Here is a 20,194-nt window from a genome sequence, read left to right on the forward strand (position 1 = left end):
TGCACAAAAGCAGAGTGGTAAGTAGGCAGCTGTAAATGCACTACAGGTAATGAGGAATAGATGGAGACTGGAGAACAGAGATGAGTAGGAAGGTAAAAGTTCAGGAGAAACATGCAAGGCCTGAAACATAGGCGGTAAGTCAGAGTGAAAGTGACTGGAGAGGATGGTAAGGTTTAGAGTCTGAGGAGAAGATAGTGAACAAGAGCCATTTGAGGAGGCAGCACCCGTGGAGGCTGGAAGCAGAGTGAGCACATGTAGATCAGGGTATACAGGAGAGAAATAAATGGGAAATGGCAGTGGGCTGCCTAGTATATGTGCTGTGTTGAGTTTACTTCCCATGAGACTGATATCCTTGTTATCACGTTCTGTGTAAATCCTAGCTTGGTAGTTTCTAACTTTATTGTGCATGGGAATTAAATGAGTTGCTTATTAAACACGGAATACTGTACGCTCTAACCATCTCCGAACTCACGGAGCACACTGTGCAGCAACCACCGGTCACAGTCTTTAGTAGTTCCTTCAGGCGGCAAGACAGAAGCAGCAGCAAGAACGACCGGAGCACTATACTGCTTGGTTGGGTGTGGAAAGCACTGTCTCTGGCCTCACCAATACATGAATGAATTCTGTCCATCATTGCCATCACCCAGACAAAGCATCTTTTCTACCAAATCTTCCGCATCTTACCTTCTCCCCTACAATTATTATTTTGCTCTAGAGCAACACAGATTTATTCTCCAGAATAAACTGGAAGCTAGAAGTCTGCAATGGAGGTGCTCGCAGGACCATGCTTACTCTGGAATGTATGGAAGAATCCTTCCTTGCCTCTTCTAGGCTTTGGTACCCCAGGAATTCATGGGCTTGTGGTAGAGTAACTTTGTCCTTTATCTCTGTTCACAGGGCGTCTTCTCCCTGTGTGTCTCTCCAGATCCTCTACAGTTATTTTTATTAGGAAATGGTCTTCCTGAAAGTTTTTTATTGTTCTGGAATCGAAATGCCATATTATCCCTGGCTAGAAATTATGAGGACTATATTAGAACCACAGATGATCAATTGAGGTAATTATGACAAAGATTTAGAAAAGCATAATATGTGGACAGAAGTATCACTAACTCAGTAAGGTGGTAATTATCGGTCAAATCATGTAAATCATAAACACTCCCATACTAGAAAAAAATTTTCTGAGACAGCAGTATCAATGTCTTTTATATACAGGAAGTCAACTGGCTTTCCTGTAAGTTATCAATGAAGATGAATTTTTAAAAAAGATAGAGTCAGCACCAATGCTCAGTTTACTGTCTTAAGAGTGAGTAATCTACCAATCCTCAGAATGTTTCTCTCCCATAACTTCAGAAGAAAGCTGAAGAAACCTCTCTTACCAGGACTTTGAATGATTAAAAAAATATATATGAGGTCAGTTTTCCTTGACTGGCAATCAAATTATAACCTGTTTCCTTAGGTCTATAATCAAATAATGTAAATAATGTACAGAAACTGTCAAATGTGAACTTTTCTCATTTCAGAGACCTAGAGACTATTTCTCAACTGAATTTCAGGGCCTTGTTTATATACCTCTTCAGAGTGCCAACTTGTCCTAGGCTCGTAGGATTCTAGGAGAAATTGTTTGAGAACTGTCAAAATGAAGAGATTTGGCTTTAGTATATTCTGCTAGGATATTTTTTCTGATGTTATTTTGGCACATGTAATAACTAAAGTCTTTATCAGATATAGTTCCAGCTCTCTTGGTTACTGAGAAGAAGATAAGTCCACAAAGACCATTTGGTTCCCATGTATATTAGCTGTTTAGCAACAGTTTAGGGGAAGAGGACAAGTTGAATGCTGAGTGATGTGAATTGGGAGTTGAGGAGACTGATATCACCTCACTGCTAATGGAAAAATTTTGTGTTTTGGGTTACAGCACATCCGAAAAGATGCCATTTACTTTTTTTTTTTCATTTACTTTTGAAATACAATAAATCCTTGGTCTGCAAACATGATTCATTCCAGAAACATGCTTGTAATCCAAAGCACTTGTATATGAAAGCAAATCTCTCCATAAGAAATAATGGGAGCTCAGACAATTCATTCCACACCCCCAAATATGCATATAAAGTGATTATAATACTGTAATATAATGGAAAATAATAAAGAAAATATAAAATATAAAGAAAAATAAACAAAATAGCCTGTACTTACCTTTGAAAACCTTCATGACTGATATAAGGGAGACGAGAGGATTATTGTGTAGGATGACTTTCACTATCACTAATGGAATTACTGCTATCTATGGGCTCAGTGGACTCTTTTTCTTTCTGTGCAACTTTAACAAGGAATATATCCAATGACACTTGCATTTGCTTCCTTTTGAGGATTTCATGGAAATGTGACATTGCATTGTAATTAAACAGATTCATCAGTTGCCCTGGTACTCCCTTATATATACGGTGCTTTTCTACAAAAATGTGCACTGTTTCCCACATTTTACACACCTCCTTAATCTCATTTGAAGTGAGGGATTTATTTCCCTTTTCTCCTCCTCCTCTGCAGATGAGATCTCCTCCATAACCTCTTGCTATTGAGCGATGATCACCCATAATCCTGTAGGGAGAGAGAGGGAGGGAGGGAGAGAGAGAGAGGGAGAGAGGGAGAGAGAGAGGGAGAGAGAGCACAGAAACTGAGACAAAGACTGAGACGGACAGGGAGATGGAGAGGGAGGGAAGGAGGAAGAGAGACAGGAACTATTGCCTCAGTTGTGATTGTGTGACGTTTGGCATCATGTACTACCCCTACTGCAACACATCACCTGTTTATCAAGTTAAAATTTATTAGAAATGTGTTCCTGTCTTGAGGAACACTCACAGAACAAGTTACTTGCAATCCAATGTTTTCCTGTACCTTAAAATTTGTTACAAAGAATTATTAAGGTATTTAGCTGTCCAAGTTCTTTAGTCATAGGTAAAGATCATTCTGTATTAGGTGATTAAATTCTCCTCACCCTAGCCAACAGTCAGTACTAACACTATCTTGCTGATATGGATACATTTGAAAAATTTTATTTAAAAGAATTTCATAACAAAACAATAAGAGAATGGATACATTTTAAAAAATAAGTACTGCAAAATGTATCAAATGAAACCCATACTTTGTACAATATGCAATAATTAAAATAAATACTGCATAAAAACAATTTTTCTATTCAACAGTAATTTTATTTTTAAAAGATAGTAGCTTTTTGGTACATTATCATTTTGGTTTAAGATGTTTTTGGGGGACTAGCAGGTAAATCTCAGTTCTGCCTCTAACTCCCATTGGAAACCTGAACAAGCCATTGTGGGTTATATCTCTCCAACTGCAAAATGAGGGCTTGTACCAGATATTACATGCTTTTAAGAGAGCTGAAAGGCACTTCTTGAAATGTATGTGCTGTACTTTCTGCAGGATTTTTTGGTTTGTTTTATTTTTTGCCTTTCTATATTTTGCTGGGAAGTGTGGTAATGGCAAGGAACATAAAACTTTTGAAAGGCTGCTGGTGGTGTGGTATACCTTGGAAATAAGTCATAGCTACTGTCCCTTGCAGACACAGTGGACTTCCCTAAGACTTCTCAGACCTCACAGGATAGCTAGGGTTCCTGAAGCCTCCTACTTTTGCCTATGTAGCATTCCCCTGAAAGGTCATTCTAGTTGCAGTATATGTGCAAACCTCTTCAATTTGATATAGGAACTGTGTGTTTTTCTGGACTTAAGCTAACAGAAAGTAAAGTAGAAGCAGTCCAGAAGTGTTTGTAGAAGGCAATTTCAGGTGTGGATAATCCTGTAGTCACCATTAGCAATTCTGTGTTCTCCATACTGGGATTTAGTGTTATTGATATGTTAAATTATTATTGTGGACTGTTTAGGAACATGTCCTGTCTTCTCCCAAAGTCTATGCTTCTCCACAGAAAAGAAGAAAAGAATCCTTCCTAAAGTTTTTTTTAAGATGGTGTGTACCTTTTAGCTTTTCCCCCTTTCCCTGCACAAATACTCTAGCCAAGATTATCTTCAACTTCTAATGCTAAATTCAGTGGATTTTACCAGTCTTCATTTTATGTCCTGCTGCATTGGCCATGCTGATCTTCCCTCCTTGCTGAGAACCCCTTGCCTGGCTTCAGCAACATCACCTGCTGCTGCCTCTTTCACCTCTGTAACAGTTGCTGCTCTTTCTCCTTTAAAACTTTAAATAGGTACTGCCTCAAGATTGTGCATGTGGCTGGGTCTCTTCTCTTTTTACTTTATGCATCGATGAAGAAGAAACCACATCTGTGCCCATGTCCTCTTCCATTTACTGAGGAAGGACTTCCTCACAACTCTGTGCTCAATTTAGAGACATACTACAAACTACCTTGGCTGCTGGTCATTATGTACTTGGATACTACAAATTCACATATATTAAAATTGGAATCACTACCTCTAACTCTCCTTCATGTATGAGCACATCCTCTTCTTATTTTCCTCTCAACTGGTGGCACCATTATCCACCCAGCTGCTTAAGTCACAAACTCAGATTGTATTAAAATTACCCTCCCAGCTGGGCATTGTGGCACACACCTGTAATCCCAGCACTTGGGAGGCTGAAGCAGGAGGATTGCCAGGTTTGAGGGCTGTCTGGGCTACATAGTGAGTTCAAGTCCAGCCTGAACTACACAGCAAGACCCTCTTTTAAAAAAATTTAAAAAAATACAATTACCTTCCTTTCATCTAATCTGATCTACCCATTCTGTCTTGAACTTTCCACTTCTCTCCAGCCATATTCCTGCTCTGCTCTTTCTCCTAACCTTCTTGGTTTTACATTTTTCCCCCCATATTATAGTTCTATGTTCATTCAATTGAAGACTTGGAAAATAGAGAAAAAGAAAACAAGTCTCCTATGATTTCATTATTCTGAAATGATGACTGTCTACATTTGGAGATAGCCTTCTAGTCTTTTTTTCTGTTGTATAAAAACTTTAAAAAAAATGGAATCATCTGTGTTACCCACTCTTCTATTTAAAATAATGTAACATCGCCATCTGATAGGTTGAGCTGTTGTTTTTGCAGCATAGTTTTCATGACTGTTCTGTGATCCTCCCTTTCACAACATCCTTTATATCAAAATCAAACTCAGAACAGTTGCTGTTAGGATCAGTTATGCTCATGTATTTTTTCCCTGTTCTTTCTGCCTGTAATGTCTGTCCTTCCCAGTCCCATCTATCTGACCATCTCAGCTGAAGCAAACCTACTCCGTGATACAGGCCCACCACAGGGATAGTGGTGTTTTTCTCTGTAGCTCACAATGTATCTTTAGTGCAGTTATTATCATCATATCATAACTGTTCACTTTCTTGCTTCTTGAAGAGAACTTCAGTGTATTATTGTTGGATTCCTTATATAACATGGTGTCTAGTACATTGATGCTGTTTGCTGAATGCTCAATAGAATGAATGAACAGAACAGGGGGTTATTAACTTCACGTCCAAAGCCAAGCAGTGACCAGCATTTTAGTTCTAGAGTTAAAACACTGAAAGACTCTTTTATATGTAACTGCATGTCACTCTGTCTAGATATTAGCCAGGAACATATCAAAGTAGGAATATCTTAGCTCAAAATGATTTTTCAGATTAGACAAATCACCTAGTTTGGATCCCCTCATTTTCCTACAACCTGTCTTCACTGCTGCCCAGAAACCCCAGCCCCACCCCCTCTATAGCTCAGAATGCTAATAAATTCAGCCATCTGGTCCATCTTCTGCCACCAAAAGAGGACTATTTTGCCCACCATGTGACAAAGGCCTGATGCCCTTATGGGAGAAGGATTGCAGCCCCATTCTTCTGTTCTGGTGGCTGGGATGGGCTTGCTGAATTGAAGACCACTCTCAGCTGGAGCATTTTGAATGTTTCCAGTGTTGGTTGGTGAGTAACAGAACCATTTAGTGTTAAATGAGCCTGGCCAAGGATGAACTTTGACACCTGGGATGTGTATGGACGGAAAGACCTGTTTCACCACTGAAAAGCAAGTTAGCTGTCCTGAAGCCCTTCGAATACGTGCAGCAGGCACGCCAAACAACCTTGCAGGCAGTTTTGTGTCCTTCTGGTGGCCTCCTCTTGAGAGCACTGGGAGAAGGCAGGCCTGTTGGCGGGAGCTGGGCTCAGCTCTCTGCAGTGGAGGGACGGTGTCGCCAAGGTGCCCCAGCAGGGTGGCAGTCTTGCTCTCATACCCAGCGGGACATGGCAGGGCCTTCCCTGCTGGAGTGGAACGGTGGCTGGGAGCTCATTCCAGGGAGGCAGCAGATCAGGAATGGGGTGTCCTGCCCTCCCCATCCTAACTGCCCCTTTCCAGGGCCCCATCCCAGGGCCAGGTGAAAGTTCACATCAGCCTGTGCGAGGCACTTCAGTGTTTCCATGGGATGTCTGGCCATGGTTAGGAGTGGACACTGCCAAAGGAGGACTGAGTCAAACATTTGGAAAAGAAATGGCCCACCTGCCAAAGTCTACCTGGGGTGAGAAGGAAACAGCAACCCTGTTCTAAGGCAAGAGAGAGAAACTTGGGGAAACACACATGTATTTAGAGGAAAAAGAAAAGACCTGCACAGTGGCCAAGGTTGCTGAGTCTACACTGGCTTGTTCATGATGGAAGCTGCCGTTTGTGCACACGATCCTCATAGCCCTAATGAATGGCAAATCTTCCAGCAGCGGCCTGGCAAAAAAACTCAGGGTTCTCATGGTTCCTGTTAGAGTTCAGATTCACCGTGAACAGTCAGGTATCTGACAGTCAGCGTTTGACAGTCAGGTATTCTGTGGTCCAGAGCTGGAAAACACGATCCCAAATTTCCTTCATTTCTGCATACCATTACTTTGTTTTTGTGACTTTTGGGGGCTTGTTTTGTTTTGGACCACGAAAGGACACTCCCTGCCTGTGTCCCTGTCCTTCTGTCCCTGCCCTCGCCCAGCCCCTACTGGCTCCTGACACACAGCCTGCAATCCCGCGGACAGGAGTCCAGGATCCTGCTCGCCCAGGGCCTCTCCCTAGAGGAGAAATGCCGTGCCCTGTGCTTCTGCTTTTGTGCCACAGGACAGCAGGAGAGACCCGGACTCCTGGGGCGGGAGCGGGTCTCACCCAGAGAGATCCAGGACAGCTTCCCACCGGCAGGGGGGTTTCTGGCAGGGTCGCCAGTCCTGACCACAGGGTCACAGGCCAGAGCGGAAGCGCAAGGCAGCTCAGTGTTCCGCAGGCCCTCCGGCCGGCTGGCAGGACTGAGACCCCAGATTGCCCACAGCGGTAGGGGAGGGGATCCCAGAGCGACAGGAAAGCAAGGGCCTGGAGAGGGTCTTGCGGAGGGCCTTTGCTGTTAGTGGAAACATTTCCAACACCAGCGACAGCGCAGGGGATCGCGCGGGGGAGGGGCAGCGCGTGAACGCTGTAGGTCGCCCAGAGAACTCCAGGATCGCAATGGCCCACGGGGGACCTTGCCACGCGACGCTGGCGCAGCCGAAACGTCTCATCCTTAAACTGCGACCCCAGCCTTCGTGTCCCCCGGTCTTGGACACAAACCACCAAGCCCCGATCACCGCGGCTCTCCAGGCTGCAGATGCTCTGTCGAAGTCGCTTGGGCCCAAGGGCCCAGGGCAGAAGAGCCACCTGACCATCGGCTCCAACCTGAGCTCGGCGCACTCCGCAGCAAGGAAAATTTCACTTTCTCAAGAAAACCTCATTGGAAAAATAAGAACTAAGATGCTCATGTAATGGTACAAGATCCCAATGATGTATGTAAATGTATTTTATACCTAAAATGTACCAATAAACTTAATGGGGGGGGGGAGAAAACCTCATTGAAAACACAACTGAGGATGGCCTGGCAAGTAGTCCCTGTCGTTTTTCAAGTAGCGCTGCCGCCCAGACAGGAGCTGCGCACCCTTAGCTTAAAGCCAAAGTGAAGCCTGGATAATGCAGCAGAGACAAACAAAAGGCCCGTCTGCAGGGCGTCTAAGGACGGGAATTACGTTTGCTGATTTTGCCTATAAATGCACACATAACGTATACAGGAATTTTACAAACTTACTCGCCTTCTCCACTCCCTTCTAAAAGAAAACAAAACTACAGATGAAACGCACCAGCTACTTTTTCTGAAAGAGTGGGTGGCTCTGAGAAGAGCCTTTGGGGTGGGTGCAGGCAGCGCCCGGGCGCGCTCACTTGGAGCTGGTGTACTTGGTGACGGCCTTGGTGCCCTCCGACACGGCGTGCTTCGCCAGCTCGCCAGGCAGCAGCAGCCGCACGGCCGTCTGGATCTCCCGCGACGTGATGGTCGAGCGCTTGTTGTAGTGCGCCAGGCGCGACGCCTCGCCCGCGATGCGCTCGAAGATGTCGTTCACGAACGAGTTCATGATGCCCATGGCCTTGGACGAGATGCCCGTGTCCGGGTGCACCTGCTTCAGCACCTTGTACACGTACACCGAGTAGCTCTCCTTGCGGCTGCGCTTGCGCTTCTTGCCGTCCTTCTTCTGCGCCTTGGTCACCGCCTTCTTCGACCCCTTCTTCGCGGCCGGCGCCGACTTCGAGGGTTCCGGCATCTCGGAGCGAGAGAGGGAAGCATTGAGGAGCCCGCCAACCCACGCTGCCTTATCTAGAGGGCGATACGTAAATGAGGCGCGGAGAAGGTCTGCGGCGATTGGTGATTGTGCTTCTGTGACGTCACAATCCCGGCTCGCCCGTTGACCGTCCGCGGCCCGCACGGCCGCCTTCCATTGGTCTAATCGAAAATGAAAAGTGGCCAATCGCAGCGCTGTCTTTTCGCCCCCCGACGACGCCATAAAGAGCGCTTTCTGTCCCTCTCGGGACGCTGTTGAGTGACTCCGCCGCTGGGCTTTAGGAGATGTCTGGACGCGGCAAGCAGGGCGGCAAGGCTCGCGCCAAGGCGAAGACGCGTTCGTCCCGCGCCGGGCTGCAGTTTCCTGTGGGGCGCGTGCACCGCCTGCTGCGCAAGGGCAACTACGCCGAGCGCGTGGGCGCCGGCGCCCCGGTGTACCTGGCGGCCGTGCTGGAGTACCTGACGGCCGAGATCCTAGAGCTGGCGGGCAACGCGGCGCGCGACAACAAGAAGACGCGCATCATCCCGCGCCACCTGCAGCTGGCCATCCGCAACGACGAGGAGCTCAACAAGCTGCTGGGCAAGGTGACGATCGCGCAGGGCGGCGTGCTGCCCAACATCCAGGCCGTGCTGCTGCCCAAGAAGACCGAGAGCCACCACAAGGCCAAGGGCAAATGAGGCTCCGGACACAGCTCCAAAACCAAAGGCTCTTTTCAGAGCCACCTACTGTTTCTGCTAAAGAACTGTGTACTCTGATAAGCTCATACATACCTGGTTTTTTGGTGTAAATTAGGACTTGCTCAAGAACATTATTCAAACCAGGGAAAGGTCAGGAGCTAGGTATCAAACTGTCCAGGCCTCTCCCCTCCCTACACACACATTGCTGCGTAAGGGTTTAGGGACGTAAATTTAGGTTGATAGCTCTAGTGAGCATTGAACTAGCCTTCCTTTTCATTCTTTTATAAATACATCTTGCCCCTTGGGCTGCTAAAACTGCAGCCCCAACTCCAAGGCCATTTTCAGAACTACCTCCTTACTGGACAAGACCTAAATTATCCGCTGTCGTAAATTTATAATCCCTCCGTGCGTGCTGGTTTACATTTTCTCGCGTTCGAAAGTCCAAGGAGCTAGTTGCATCAAAATCAGTTATCTATTTCTTATTGGTGTCACTTAGGCAAGCAGAGATCCATCCTCTCCGCCCTTCCTCGAGACTGCAGAAACTAAGATTCTCGCCCTCGATAGGTCAGGGGCCAATGTGCTTGTCTATGAAAAGGATTTTTGCTTTGTTCAGTCATTAAAAGCACTTAGGACATAGGAGTACTTTTCCAACTAAGGAATACATTATTCTACCTGTAATTTTACCCATTATCGGAAACAGGGAAATTAAGAAAAGTTTGCAGTGATTTAAATTCTTAACAGGACGGCTCGAAAATCGGGGTGGGTGGGGGAAACACAGCATATGAAGCCATTCTGAGTGGTAGAGAGCAGCCTGGGTTAAAAGCCAATCAGGACTCGCCTGCAACAGTTTTGACCAATCAGGATCGGATCATCCGTATAAATAGTGGTCGCGGCGCGCTCATTTCAGTCCCTTGACTTGAGCAAGCTTCAAGTTATGGCACGTACGAAGCAGACCGCCCGCAAGTCTACCGGCGGTAAGGCACCCCGTAAGCAGCTGGCCACCAAGGCAGCCCGCAAGAGCGCGCCGGCCACCGGCGGCGTGAAAAAGCCGCACCGCTACCGGCCCGGAACCGTGGCGCTGCGCGAGATCCGCCGCTACCAGAAGTCCACCGAACTGCTGATTCGTAAGCTGCCGTTCCAGCGCCTGGTGCGCGAGATCGCGCAGGACTTCAAGACCGATCTGCGCTTCCAGAGCTCAGCGGTGATGGCGCTGCAGGAGGCGAGCGAGGCCTACCTGGTGGGGCTGTTCGAGGACACCAACCTGTGCGCCATCCACGCCAAGCGCGTCACCATCATGCCCAAGGACATCCAGCTGGCGCGCCGCATCCGCGGGGAGCGGGCCTGAGCCCGCGACGCCCCCACCTCCCCCAAAGGCTCTTTTCAGAGCCACTTCCTTTTTCACCGAGAGAGGCTGTCACAGGTTTGATAAACGGAAAGGGGGAGGTGTTTGACTTGCATAAGGGACAGGCGTGAGCCTTACTAAGATTAACCCGCAGAGAGTAGCTTCAGAGGTGACTCCGACCAGGTCGATTCCGATATAAGGATTCAAGAAGGAGCAGAGCTGAGTTTCAGCCAGTTTGGGGCTGTAATTTACCCGGGCGAGTAGTGTTTTGCTGCCCAGGCCGGTCTGAGCTCTAGTCCACAGCCCTGGATCGCCGCCAGCATAGCTGTGGCAGTGTCGTTCCCAGGTGGCTCTCCGCCGGGGACGGGGGAGGATCTCATTTTGATTTTGGCTCCTCCCTCCCTGGGCCTGGTTGGCCCTGACCTCAGAACACAGCATCCGCCACTGTTCCGGAAGAGTTGGTGGCAGGAACTGCTGGTGTTTTGCCCTGGGACTAACAATAGTGCGTGAGGGTCCAATTTTAACCACCACTTAATTTACTAAATATAAACCCCAAAGGAACAACGAACAAACCTGAATTTGGCTGCAGCTGTACCGCAGCGAGCTATGCAGAGGAGCATTCTGGTTCTAAGGAGCTTGGAGTTGGGCGGTCACCCGGTGACCCTGCAGGGAAATGCTCTAAAGTGCTTATTCTTCACATCCATCTCAGTTGTGATGCTGCAAATTCGGCAAACTAGCTCTGGCCTTGCCAGCCTCCAGGAGCCTGGTGCTGCAGACCTGGGTCTGCGGGGCGATCCGTGGGCCCCTGGCCGTGGCAGCGTGGTGAGGGTGGCCGGCCCTCTGCCTGGGACCCGCAGACCGAGTGCACTGTGTCCCCCTCTCCCCAGGGCTCGCTGCTGCCCTAGTCCCTTCATCACCCGACATCCAAGTGTGTTAAACGTGAGCTCCGGGAGACACTGTTCCTCAAATCTTTGCAAAGTTAAATTGTAAAAGTCAAATGTTGCTTTCTTTTCTAAAGAGCAAATGCGGTTGCTTTAGCCTTCCACTCAGGGACACACGCTGGGGTTTGCAGTCTTTAGAGATCCTGTGTTTCAGATGAGCCACAGACCGGGAGGGCTTTTTCTAGGTGAACCGTAAATTTGGGCCTAGCAATGGTTCTTTTAGGAAACGTTCAAAACCTTATTTGATACTCTGTCCTGAATGAGTGGAGCCGGACTCCGCTCCTAAGTGTAAGCTGGGTTCAGAGTGCCTTCTGAAGAAACCAGATGGCACAGCACCGACGCCATTGGGCTTCGCTGGAGCCCGGGTTGTGAGGGGCCCTGCACCTCCCCTTGCTCTTGGGTCACCCTGGTGAGAAACAGACCTTCGGGGTCCGCAGGAACCAAAACAGCCGTGGAACTGAGCCACGTTGGGCAGTGGCTCCTCAGGGGGCTGCGGTTCCTCACAGCTGGACTCTTACTTCTTGGAGACCCTGGGCCAGAGCCATGCTCTCAGAAAAGCTGGCCATGGGGTTCATTTGCCGTTTTAAACTGCTAACTTTTTGAGTAGCTTGAGCACAATAAATACCCTTCGCGTAATTAAGCCTTCTCACTGCCACCGTTTGATTTGACTGTTAGCACCCTGAGGCAGGTGGGGCCGGCGCTGTCCTGCGGGAGGGGCCAGGCTCTGTGAGCTGAGCGCGGGCAGCACAGGCGCTGAGCCCTCCCTGCCCTCGGGCAGCATCTCTTGGCCTGGCGCTTATTGCACAAAGCGTCGCAAGTCCTTATTCTCCGTCTTCCTCACCCCACACCGGCTTAAGCTGATCCACGGGAGGAAAGACATCCTCTTTCTACTTAGACTCCTGGGCTGGGGCTCTTGTGTAGAAATGAAGGAGAAGAAGCCTGCAGTGTGCGCAGATCCGTGAGGCCCTCAGCCCCATGGAGGAAGCCAGGCCTTGGGGAAGCCGAGGCAGAGCAAGTGGAGCCCAGGCCCCTCAGGTCAGGTACCCCCCTGAGTCCTCCCGGCTGCAGTTGACGCTCCTTGCCTCGGCCTCCGGTCTGCGGGAGTGAAAATCCTCCCTCCTTGACGCCAGGCTTTGCGAGAGCCAGAAGCTCTGCTCGAGGATTCCTCTCAGCTCCTGGGATGGAGACACCGCCTGGGAGCTTATCGCTGTCAGACGCCACTTTCCAAGCCATGAGATGTGCACTTCGCTCACAAGAGTTCTCCAGGTTTCCTGTGGCAGTGTCAGCACGTCAGGTGACCATCGAATGCTCACTGGACTTCCTTTCATTTGTGAGTTTAGGTTTGGAGAACTCCTCAGAGACTGGGAAGATACACCGCTGTCCTCTGATGAGGTTGGATTGAGGAATTATTATCTTTGACTAAAATTTGGGTTGTTTTTTTTTTTTTTGGACCAGGGATCAAACTCGGGTCCTTGCACTTTCGAGGCAGGTGGTGGAACCACTGAGCTAAATCTCCAGCTTTGGCTAAAATTTGGGAAACAAGCCAAGTGTGGTGGCGTACACTTGTAATCCCAGCACTCTGGGAGGCTGAGGCAGGAGGATCACAAATTTGAACAGGCCTGGGCAACTTAGTGATTTAGAGAATCCTATCTCAAAATAAAAATTTTTTAAAATGGCTGGGGCTGCAGTATTAGTTGATCACTAACACTACTGACACATAAGCAAGTTATTTTTATAGCTAATCTCATTAGTGAATGGCTGATCTTATTTGACAGTCTGTTAATTTCTGTTTTTTGCAAGGCCAAATTTCCCAAACTTGTTTTCCATTTCTAGATATTATTTGAAGAAGAGGAAACATCTCTGTGTGGATAACTGAAAAGATGTTGAAATAATCAGATGAGAACAGAGCCTTTCAGACTTGCACACTCCTTCCCAGAAGTGTAGAAATCCTAAAAGAATACAAAACAGACCAAGCCCTCAGCAAAAACTCACTGCAGGTAAAGTGCACAAAGATCCCCACTTATGAAAGATATTCTGAAATGTGAGAAATTGAGTTTGAAAGACATATATCCTGCTGACAGTGACAAACTTTCTGACCTGGACAAGATTGGACACAGTGCTTTCTGAGATGGAAATCGGGAGAAGCTGAATGAAAACTGTCACCTATGTAAATGGCCTGAAGAGAGCTTAGAGATGATCACTCTATAAGAAACTATCCCTGATTGCAATAATTATACAAAGAAAAACATTCTTGGATTTTAATTGGAGACACTGGAATAACTAACAATTATATATTTAAAAATTTTGTTTTACATAATCAGACAAATGTAAATCAAAATAACAAAGCACTGCGTAATATCCATCAAATTGGCAAAAGCTAAAGCTAGGTATGTTACTTGTGCTGCTAGAACAAGATACTATTATAGGCAGCTAAGTTAGATAGAAATTAATATTCAATCAAAGAGGAACTGGGCCTTCAAGGAATTCAGCACAAAAAATAAGACATGAGAATTCTAAGCCGTGAGTGGAGGTGCACAGCTGTAATCCCAGTGCTCGGGAGACTGAGGCAGGAGGATCACTGCAAGTTTGAAGCCAACCTGCACTACGTAGTGAGTTCAGGGCCAACCTGAACTGCATAGTGAGACTGTCTCAAAAAACAAGCAAACACGAAAGACATCAGAATTGTGGCTGGAGGTACACCTGAAGAAGGCCGGGCCTCAAGATGAAGACACAGTGGCCAGGCCTGCAGGCCTCCTTGAGAGATAAACAATACTTTGTGATTACACTGTAATTAGCACCACCTGGTCCATCTAGTCCAGATGGGCATCAGCAGCCCAGGTGGGTGACCAGAGCACCAGGACCCAGCCCATCCCAAACTGCCTTTGCTCCTTCCGTGTACCCGGCTACAGGACTTGGCTCCCTGTTGGATCATCAGCTAAGCAGCTGCACTTGTGGTCTCACAGGCTGATGGAGGTTTGACCCACTGTGACTTTGCTGCTCTCCTCCTCACATCCAGGACCCGTTCTTCTTCCCCTCATTCCCAGTAAACCTCTAACTTCCTCCCTTGGTTCGCAGGTTCACTCCCCAGTGTTGTGGGACCGTGAAATCGGCACATTTGGCATCTAACAGGTTGGGAATTAGATTTCTCCCATATCAACACCATCACCTGGGGAGCCCGGAACACAACTCCCATTTCTCTCTCACAGCTCTGGAGGCGGGGATCGGCTCACTGGACAGCACGTTTGCGCTGTGTCCTCTGTCGCACAAGGGGCAGTTACTCGCTGGGCCTGGAGTGCAGCACTGGTCCTGCTCCGACTTCACCACCTCCCCAGCGCTGTCTCCTCCTCTGAGCCTGCTGGGGCTGTGGCCCCGCACAGCAGGTTTCCTCAGGGCCCCGCAGGGCACAGCACTGGGTGAAGCTGTGTCGCGGTGGAGGGGGGGGCGTCACTCTCGAGTCGTGGTTTGCTGATGGAGGGTTTAGGGGACATTTTGGAGAAACATCTAACCATCTCTCCTGTGCCCAGGCCTCTGCCCCGAGGACTTTCTCCTACAGACCGGTAAGAAAGCATCAATAATGTTCATCAAAATCATACTGTGATAACAGGAAGGTAGAGAAACTTAAGGGAATAAAAAAGTAAAACACAGTGGTTAATTACCAAGAAGCAGGCTCTTTCTTCCTGCGGCCATGAAACATGACTGGCAAAAACAAAAGGCCGCTCAAGGCTCGGTCATGCGGTTCACACCTGAGCACATTGGGCCTGGGCCTCTCAGAGCTGTGTCCACAGCTGTATGCCTGTCCCTCTGTTCCTGCACTGCAGCCAGAAGGTGATGGCACCACACACGGGGGGGTCTCTGTCACCAGGACAGCCAGCTCCGGAGATGTGAGACCAGGTAAGGAGGAAGAGCTTGGCCTGGTGTGGCAGCAGACACGTAATCTGGACACTCTGGGAGGCTGAGGCAGGCAGACTGCAGGTTTGAGCCCAGTTTGGGCCATTTGGCAACTTAGTGAGACCCGGTCTGGAAATAAAAATTTAAAAAGGGCTGGGAGCATGGCTCACTATAAAGGCCCTGGGCTCAGTCCCCAGTACTGCAAAGAAAAGAGCTTACTGTTGGAAACTGTCTGTGATATGTCTCAGGCATGAAATCTGCAACTACACGAAGACCACTGCTGGTCACAGGAAAGAACAGACCAGAGAGCATAAGAGTTCCTTAAATGGATTGTTTTGAGGAATTGTGGACATAGGAGAAACCCTGAAAAAAGAGAAACCACACTTTGTGACAGGCCTGCCCATCTACACCACAGCTCTGCGCTAAGGCCGGCTCCAGCCCAGGAGGGGCTCCTCTTCCGAAGGGGTCCTGACAAGTCACGGCCAGCCCTAGCCTTGGCCACCACGTACTTGCTGGCCTGTCACCTCGGCCTCAGACTCCTCTTGGCTACTGCCGAAGATCATCTTTAAGACTGAACTCTAATCCACTTCTGTGGCACTCATTCCTTCTGGGCATCTCAGACAGGAAATGTGCATGTTAGTAGACTTCTGTTAGCCTATTGTAGTAATATGGGGGAAGAGATCTCACTCCCAAACCTGCCGGACTTCCGAAACGTGTGTTCCTGTTCTCTAAAATCGAGAAATGACTTCTAGAAACAACGGAGGTCGAGTAGGAAAATTTTATTGAGAAGGACAGCTTCTGTCTAAGAGAAACTGAAGGAGGACTGGAAAGTGGGCTGCCCTGGGGAATTTGGTTCCCAGGGAACTTTTGTGGAGCAAAGCCATGAGGTGAGGCGGGTTCAAGGTGGGACAAAACTATAGTCAGCCAGTAAGACTGCAAGTACAGTCTCTTAGGTATTGATCCAATGAGAAATCACAAGGTGGACAAAACTATGATCAACCAGTAAAGTTTAGTCGCTTAGGGAATATTGATTAAATGGGGATTCAGTGGGGAAGCAGGTCACGGGTAGCAAGCAGGTACAAGGACCAAGCAAGGATTTTCCCTTAGGGGTGGTTCTGGGATCTTTCTTGGAAGAGCTTGGTCCCCCACCCAGGTGACTGATATCTAATTAGAATACCAATAACTGCTATTCACCCTTAGGTTCCAGAAGCACGTGGGCATGGTAGTTTCCTCTTCTTTTACGATGCTGGCCTTCAGTGAATGTGTCGCGATTGTCCTCCAAGTTGGCTCCTCCAGGGCTGACCCTGTCTAACTGCCCACAAGATATCTAATTAACTTACCTATCTGCAGTAGTAGGACATCCCAGTTCAGAACTCAGAAAGAACCAAAAGAAGATTACTTTTTCCTTCTCCACCTACACGTGATAATCATTGCACAAGATGTAGGGTAGAGCATTAAGTTAAACCAGGAGGCCCCAGTAAGAAAAGCTTTGTATCGTGTGCAGCATATTCGGGTGTTTACTAGGATGCAAACTGATTGGGCCCAACCCTTTGAATTAAGCAGTGTAGGAGCCCGCCGAGGTGGGGCACACTTTGTAATCCCAGCATACCAGGCCAAGTGCAGGAAGATTGAAAGTTTGAGCCCAGGCTAGGAAATTTAGCAATTTAGAAAGATCTTGTCTCAAAATAAAAAATTAAGAGGGCTGAGAGCTGGGTGTAGTGGCACATGCCTATGATCCCAGCACTGTGGAGGCTGAGGCAGGAAGATTGACTCAGGTAGGTGCCAGTCTGAGACCTTGTTTCAGAAAACAAAAAGACAACAACAACAAAAGCCCCCCAAATACAAGAGCGTTGGGGATGTAGCTCACTGGGAAGGTGCCTGGTTCAATCTCCAGTAACACCAAAAAAGAAAACCATTGAGAAATTGTCGTTGAGCCAACTGTGGGTCAGCAAACAGCCCACAGCCTTCAGAAGCGGAGACCTAAGGACTAGGAGAAAACTTTGTTAAAAGGCACGCAGGAAATGCTCATATCTGATGACCGATGTGATGCAGGGCATGGGATATAGGACCTCCAAACACTCTAAATAGTGTAAGGGGAATATTATAACTCTTAACCTGCTGGCTATCCAAGGAGTTTGTGTTCTCTAAACTTGAAGAATGAATTCTAGGAACCACGGAAGTTAAGAGTAGGGAATATTTATTGAGGGAAAGACAGACAGCTCCTGCCTGAGAAGCACAGGAGGGGACACCCGGAAAGTGGGTTGCTCTGGGATCTCGCTTTTCAGGGGGTTTTTATGGAGCAAAGCCATGAGGTGAGGTGGGCACAAAGTGGGACAAACTACAGTCAACTAATAAGGGCCAATGGGAAGTGAAATAAATAGGACACACATATGTAAATACCGAATAGTTTCTCTGGTGTGAGAAAGGGAAAGTGTAAATAAGGAGTAAAATGATTAAAACGAATAATTGATAATTTGAAATAAGAAAAGGTCCAAACGTGGAGGGGTGATGGGAGAGGAAGGGGAAAGGGAAGAAGGGAAAGGAAAAATTATGAGAAAAGGAAAAAAATGGAAACAAAGTCTTTGTAAATACGGAAGGGTGGAGGGAGTGAAGGAGGGGCAGGGGAAGGGGGAAAAATAAGAACCAAGATGCATCATGTGCAGGTACAAGTATCCAATGATAAATGTAAATGTACTGTGTACTGTCAGGTAAAAGGCCAAAGACCAAGACCAGACCAGGCCACAACAAGCCTTTATTAGGGGAACAGATCTGCCAGGCTGTCTCTGAACAAAGGAGAGAGAAAAGCAATATGGCCGGGGCAGGGAGAGTCTTTTATGGAGACTGGGGTGGGGTTTGTAGGGGCTGAGGCGGGGTTGAGTGAGGTAGTGACTAAGGAATGGAGGAGCCTGTGACGTCACTAGGTGGTAGCAGGTGAGCGAGTATTAGGTTACTCTCTAGGTGGGAACAGGGGCATGCTGGGATGAAGGGTTTGTTCTTTGGTGGGAGCAACCATCTTGGCATGACGTCACACAGGGGAGGGGGCAAGGCACCATAGGAAGAGGGCAGCTATTCTACATAATAGCTGCTGGGGTAGTGGGAGACCTATCATGTACCTAAAATGTACCAATAAAAGAATTTAAGGACAGAAAAATCCAATGATAAATCACAAAGTGGGTATGAAGCGGGACAAAACTATGGTCAGCCAATAACATTACAAGTATAGCTGCTAAGGTAATATTGATTAAATGGAGATCAAATGAGGAAGCAAGTCACATACAAGCACACATGGACCTAGCAAGGATCTCCCCTCAGGAATCAGGGTAGGAGGTTTTGGTCCCCAGTCAAGGTGATGGATGCCTATTTAGAATACCAATCACTGCTGTTAACCCCTAGGGGAAGCATGTGACTGTACAGTCTTCTGTAGGCCTCCCTGGAGGGCCCAGCCCTGTCTTATTGCCTATAATATATCCAGCTACTTAGCTGTCTACAAAAATGGACTGCGTGTGCACAGCGCCCGGACACATGGCCTGGCCTGAGGGTGATGCCTAGGGGGTTCCAGATCTCTTGGTCTGGGTGGAGGGGATCTGGCTTCTCTGGAGCTTGGTCTTCAGAGGAAAGAGCAGAGCGATCTTCCTAGGCCTTCAGCTCGCTTTGGAATCCAGTTCCTCCCTCACTGAGCCACAAGAATTTTGATGTTTCTCCCCAGCCCATGCTGGCCTGAATTCAAAGGAGCGGCATCCACAGCCCTTTTTGAATTTTGAGAGCAGGTCTCTCTCAGCCATTAAATCCGACAGGTTGGGCTCCAACTTTCCATCCTCCTGCCTCAGCCTCCCAAAGTGCCCCCAATCCTGGCTGAATTTTGGTTTCTATGACTTGTTTTTGGAAAAAAAAACCCGGTAGGAGGAGGAGGTTGGGAGGCCAGAAAGAGGCTTGATTCTGAGGCTCTTTCAAGTGACACAGGCAGAGGCCACGATAGGAACCAAATGGGCGTTCAGCATGTTAATGATTAAAACACGATTTGTGTTTTCTTCAGAGGCAGTCAGGTACTTAAAGGCCTTTTTTTGGTCCCCGCTAAGGAATGAACAAAACCGTGATTTAGCCAGGCATGGTAGTGTATGACTGTAATTGCAGCATTCTGGGAGGCTGAGGCAGGAAAATCACAAATTCAAGCACAGCCTGGGCAATTTAGTGACATAGCCAGATTCTGTCTCAGAATTTTAAAAACATTTTTATAAAGGCTGGGGATGTGGCTCAGTGCAAGGCCCTAGGTTCCTTCCCCGCTGCTCGAGGTGTAGTGTGTGAGACACTGGAGCCACAGGTGGTAAAAGGAGTTTACAGAGTCAAAAGCTGTAGAAAAAGCAGGGGTTTGTCACTGCTCCGCAGCGGGAGAGTCCAAGAGAGGGGGCTGCGCAGTCAGGGTGGCAGGCTGGGACTTCTATGCCTGATTTTAACTCAGGAGGGGTCTGCAGCCGCAGCACGGTCGCTGGCAGAGGTCACAGTGTCCAGTGTCTGTCCCGGGCCGAGGACAGCGGGCGTCGCTGGAAGACTGAGTGACGTTTCCTCCCACCCGGTCCAGTGCCCGCGGCACTGCGAGAGTCAGCCCTTCCGGGTAAAGCTAACCAATGGGTGAGCGCTGACTACTGCGAGTGGTCGGGGGTTCCGAGTAAAATATGCCTGTCTGTACTTGAGAGGGACTTTGAAATTGCAATAGGATGGGAGGAGATGGTGCTCTTGAAGGCTGACGAGCGCACT

The 20,194-nt window shown here is 48.1% G+C and overlaps 3 protein-coding genes across 3 annotated transcripts; 2 read left to right on the forward strand and 1 right to left on the reverse strand.

Moving 5' to 3' along the window:
• Nucleotides 1-8,139: 8,139 nt before the first annotated feature.
• Nucleotides 8,140-8,640, reverse strand: LOC147826145 (histone H2B type 1-N-like). The gene has a single exon (XM_087181116.1). The coding sequence runs from the start codon at nt 8,574-8,576 to the stop codon at nt 8,196-8,198; it is 381 nt and encodes a 126-aa protein (XP_087037242.1). The 5' UTR covers nt 8,577-8,640; the 3' UTR covers nt 8,140-8,195.
• A 190-nt stretch (nt 8,641-8,830) lies between these two features.
• LOC101713332 (histone H2A type 1) lies at nt 8,831-9,357 on the forward strand. Its single transcript, XM_004847819.3, has one exon. It carries the CDS (start codon nt 8,879-8,881, stop codon nt 9,269-9,271), a length of 393 nt encoding a protein of 130 aa, XP_004847876.1. The 5' UTR covers nt 8,831-8,878; the 3' UTR covers nt 9,272-9,357.
• An 810-nt stretch (nt 9,358-10,167) lies between these two features.
• Nucleotides 10,168-15,198, forward strand: LOC101726138 (histone H3). The gene is made up of 2 exons (XM_021260815.2): nt 10,168-10,691; nt 13,388-15,198. The coding sequence occupies exon 1, from the start codon at nt 10,206-10,208 to the stop codon at nt 10,614-10,616; it is 411 nt and encodes a 136-aa protein (XP_021116474.1). The 5' UTR covers nt 10,168-10,205; the 3' UTR covers nt 10,617-10,691; nt 13,388-15,198.
• The last annotated feature ends 4,996 nt before the right edge of the window (nt 15,199-20,194 follow it).

This window comes from Heterocephalus glaber, unplaced genomic scaffold (assembly GCF_053883595.1).
Source record: "Heterocephalus glaber isolate CG9 unplaced genomic scaffold, H.glaber_assembly_v1.0 deba00001472, whole genome shotgun sequence".
In the NCBI taxonomy this organism is placed as follows: Eukaryota; Metazoa; Chordata; class Mammalia; order Rodentia; family Bathyergidae; genus Heterocephalus; species Heterocephalus glaber.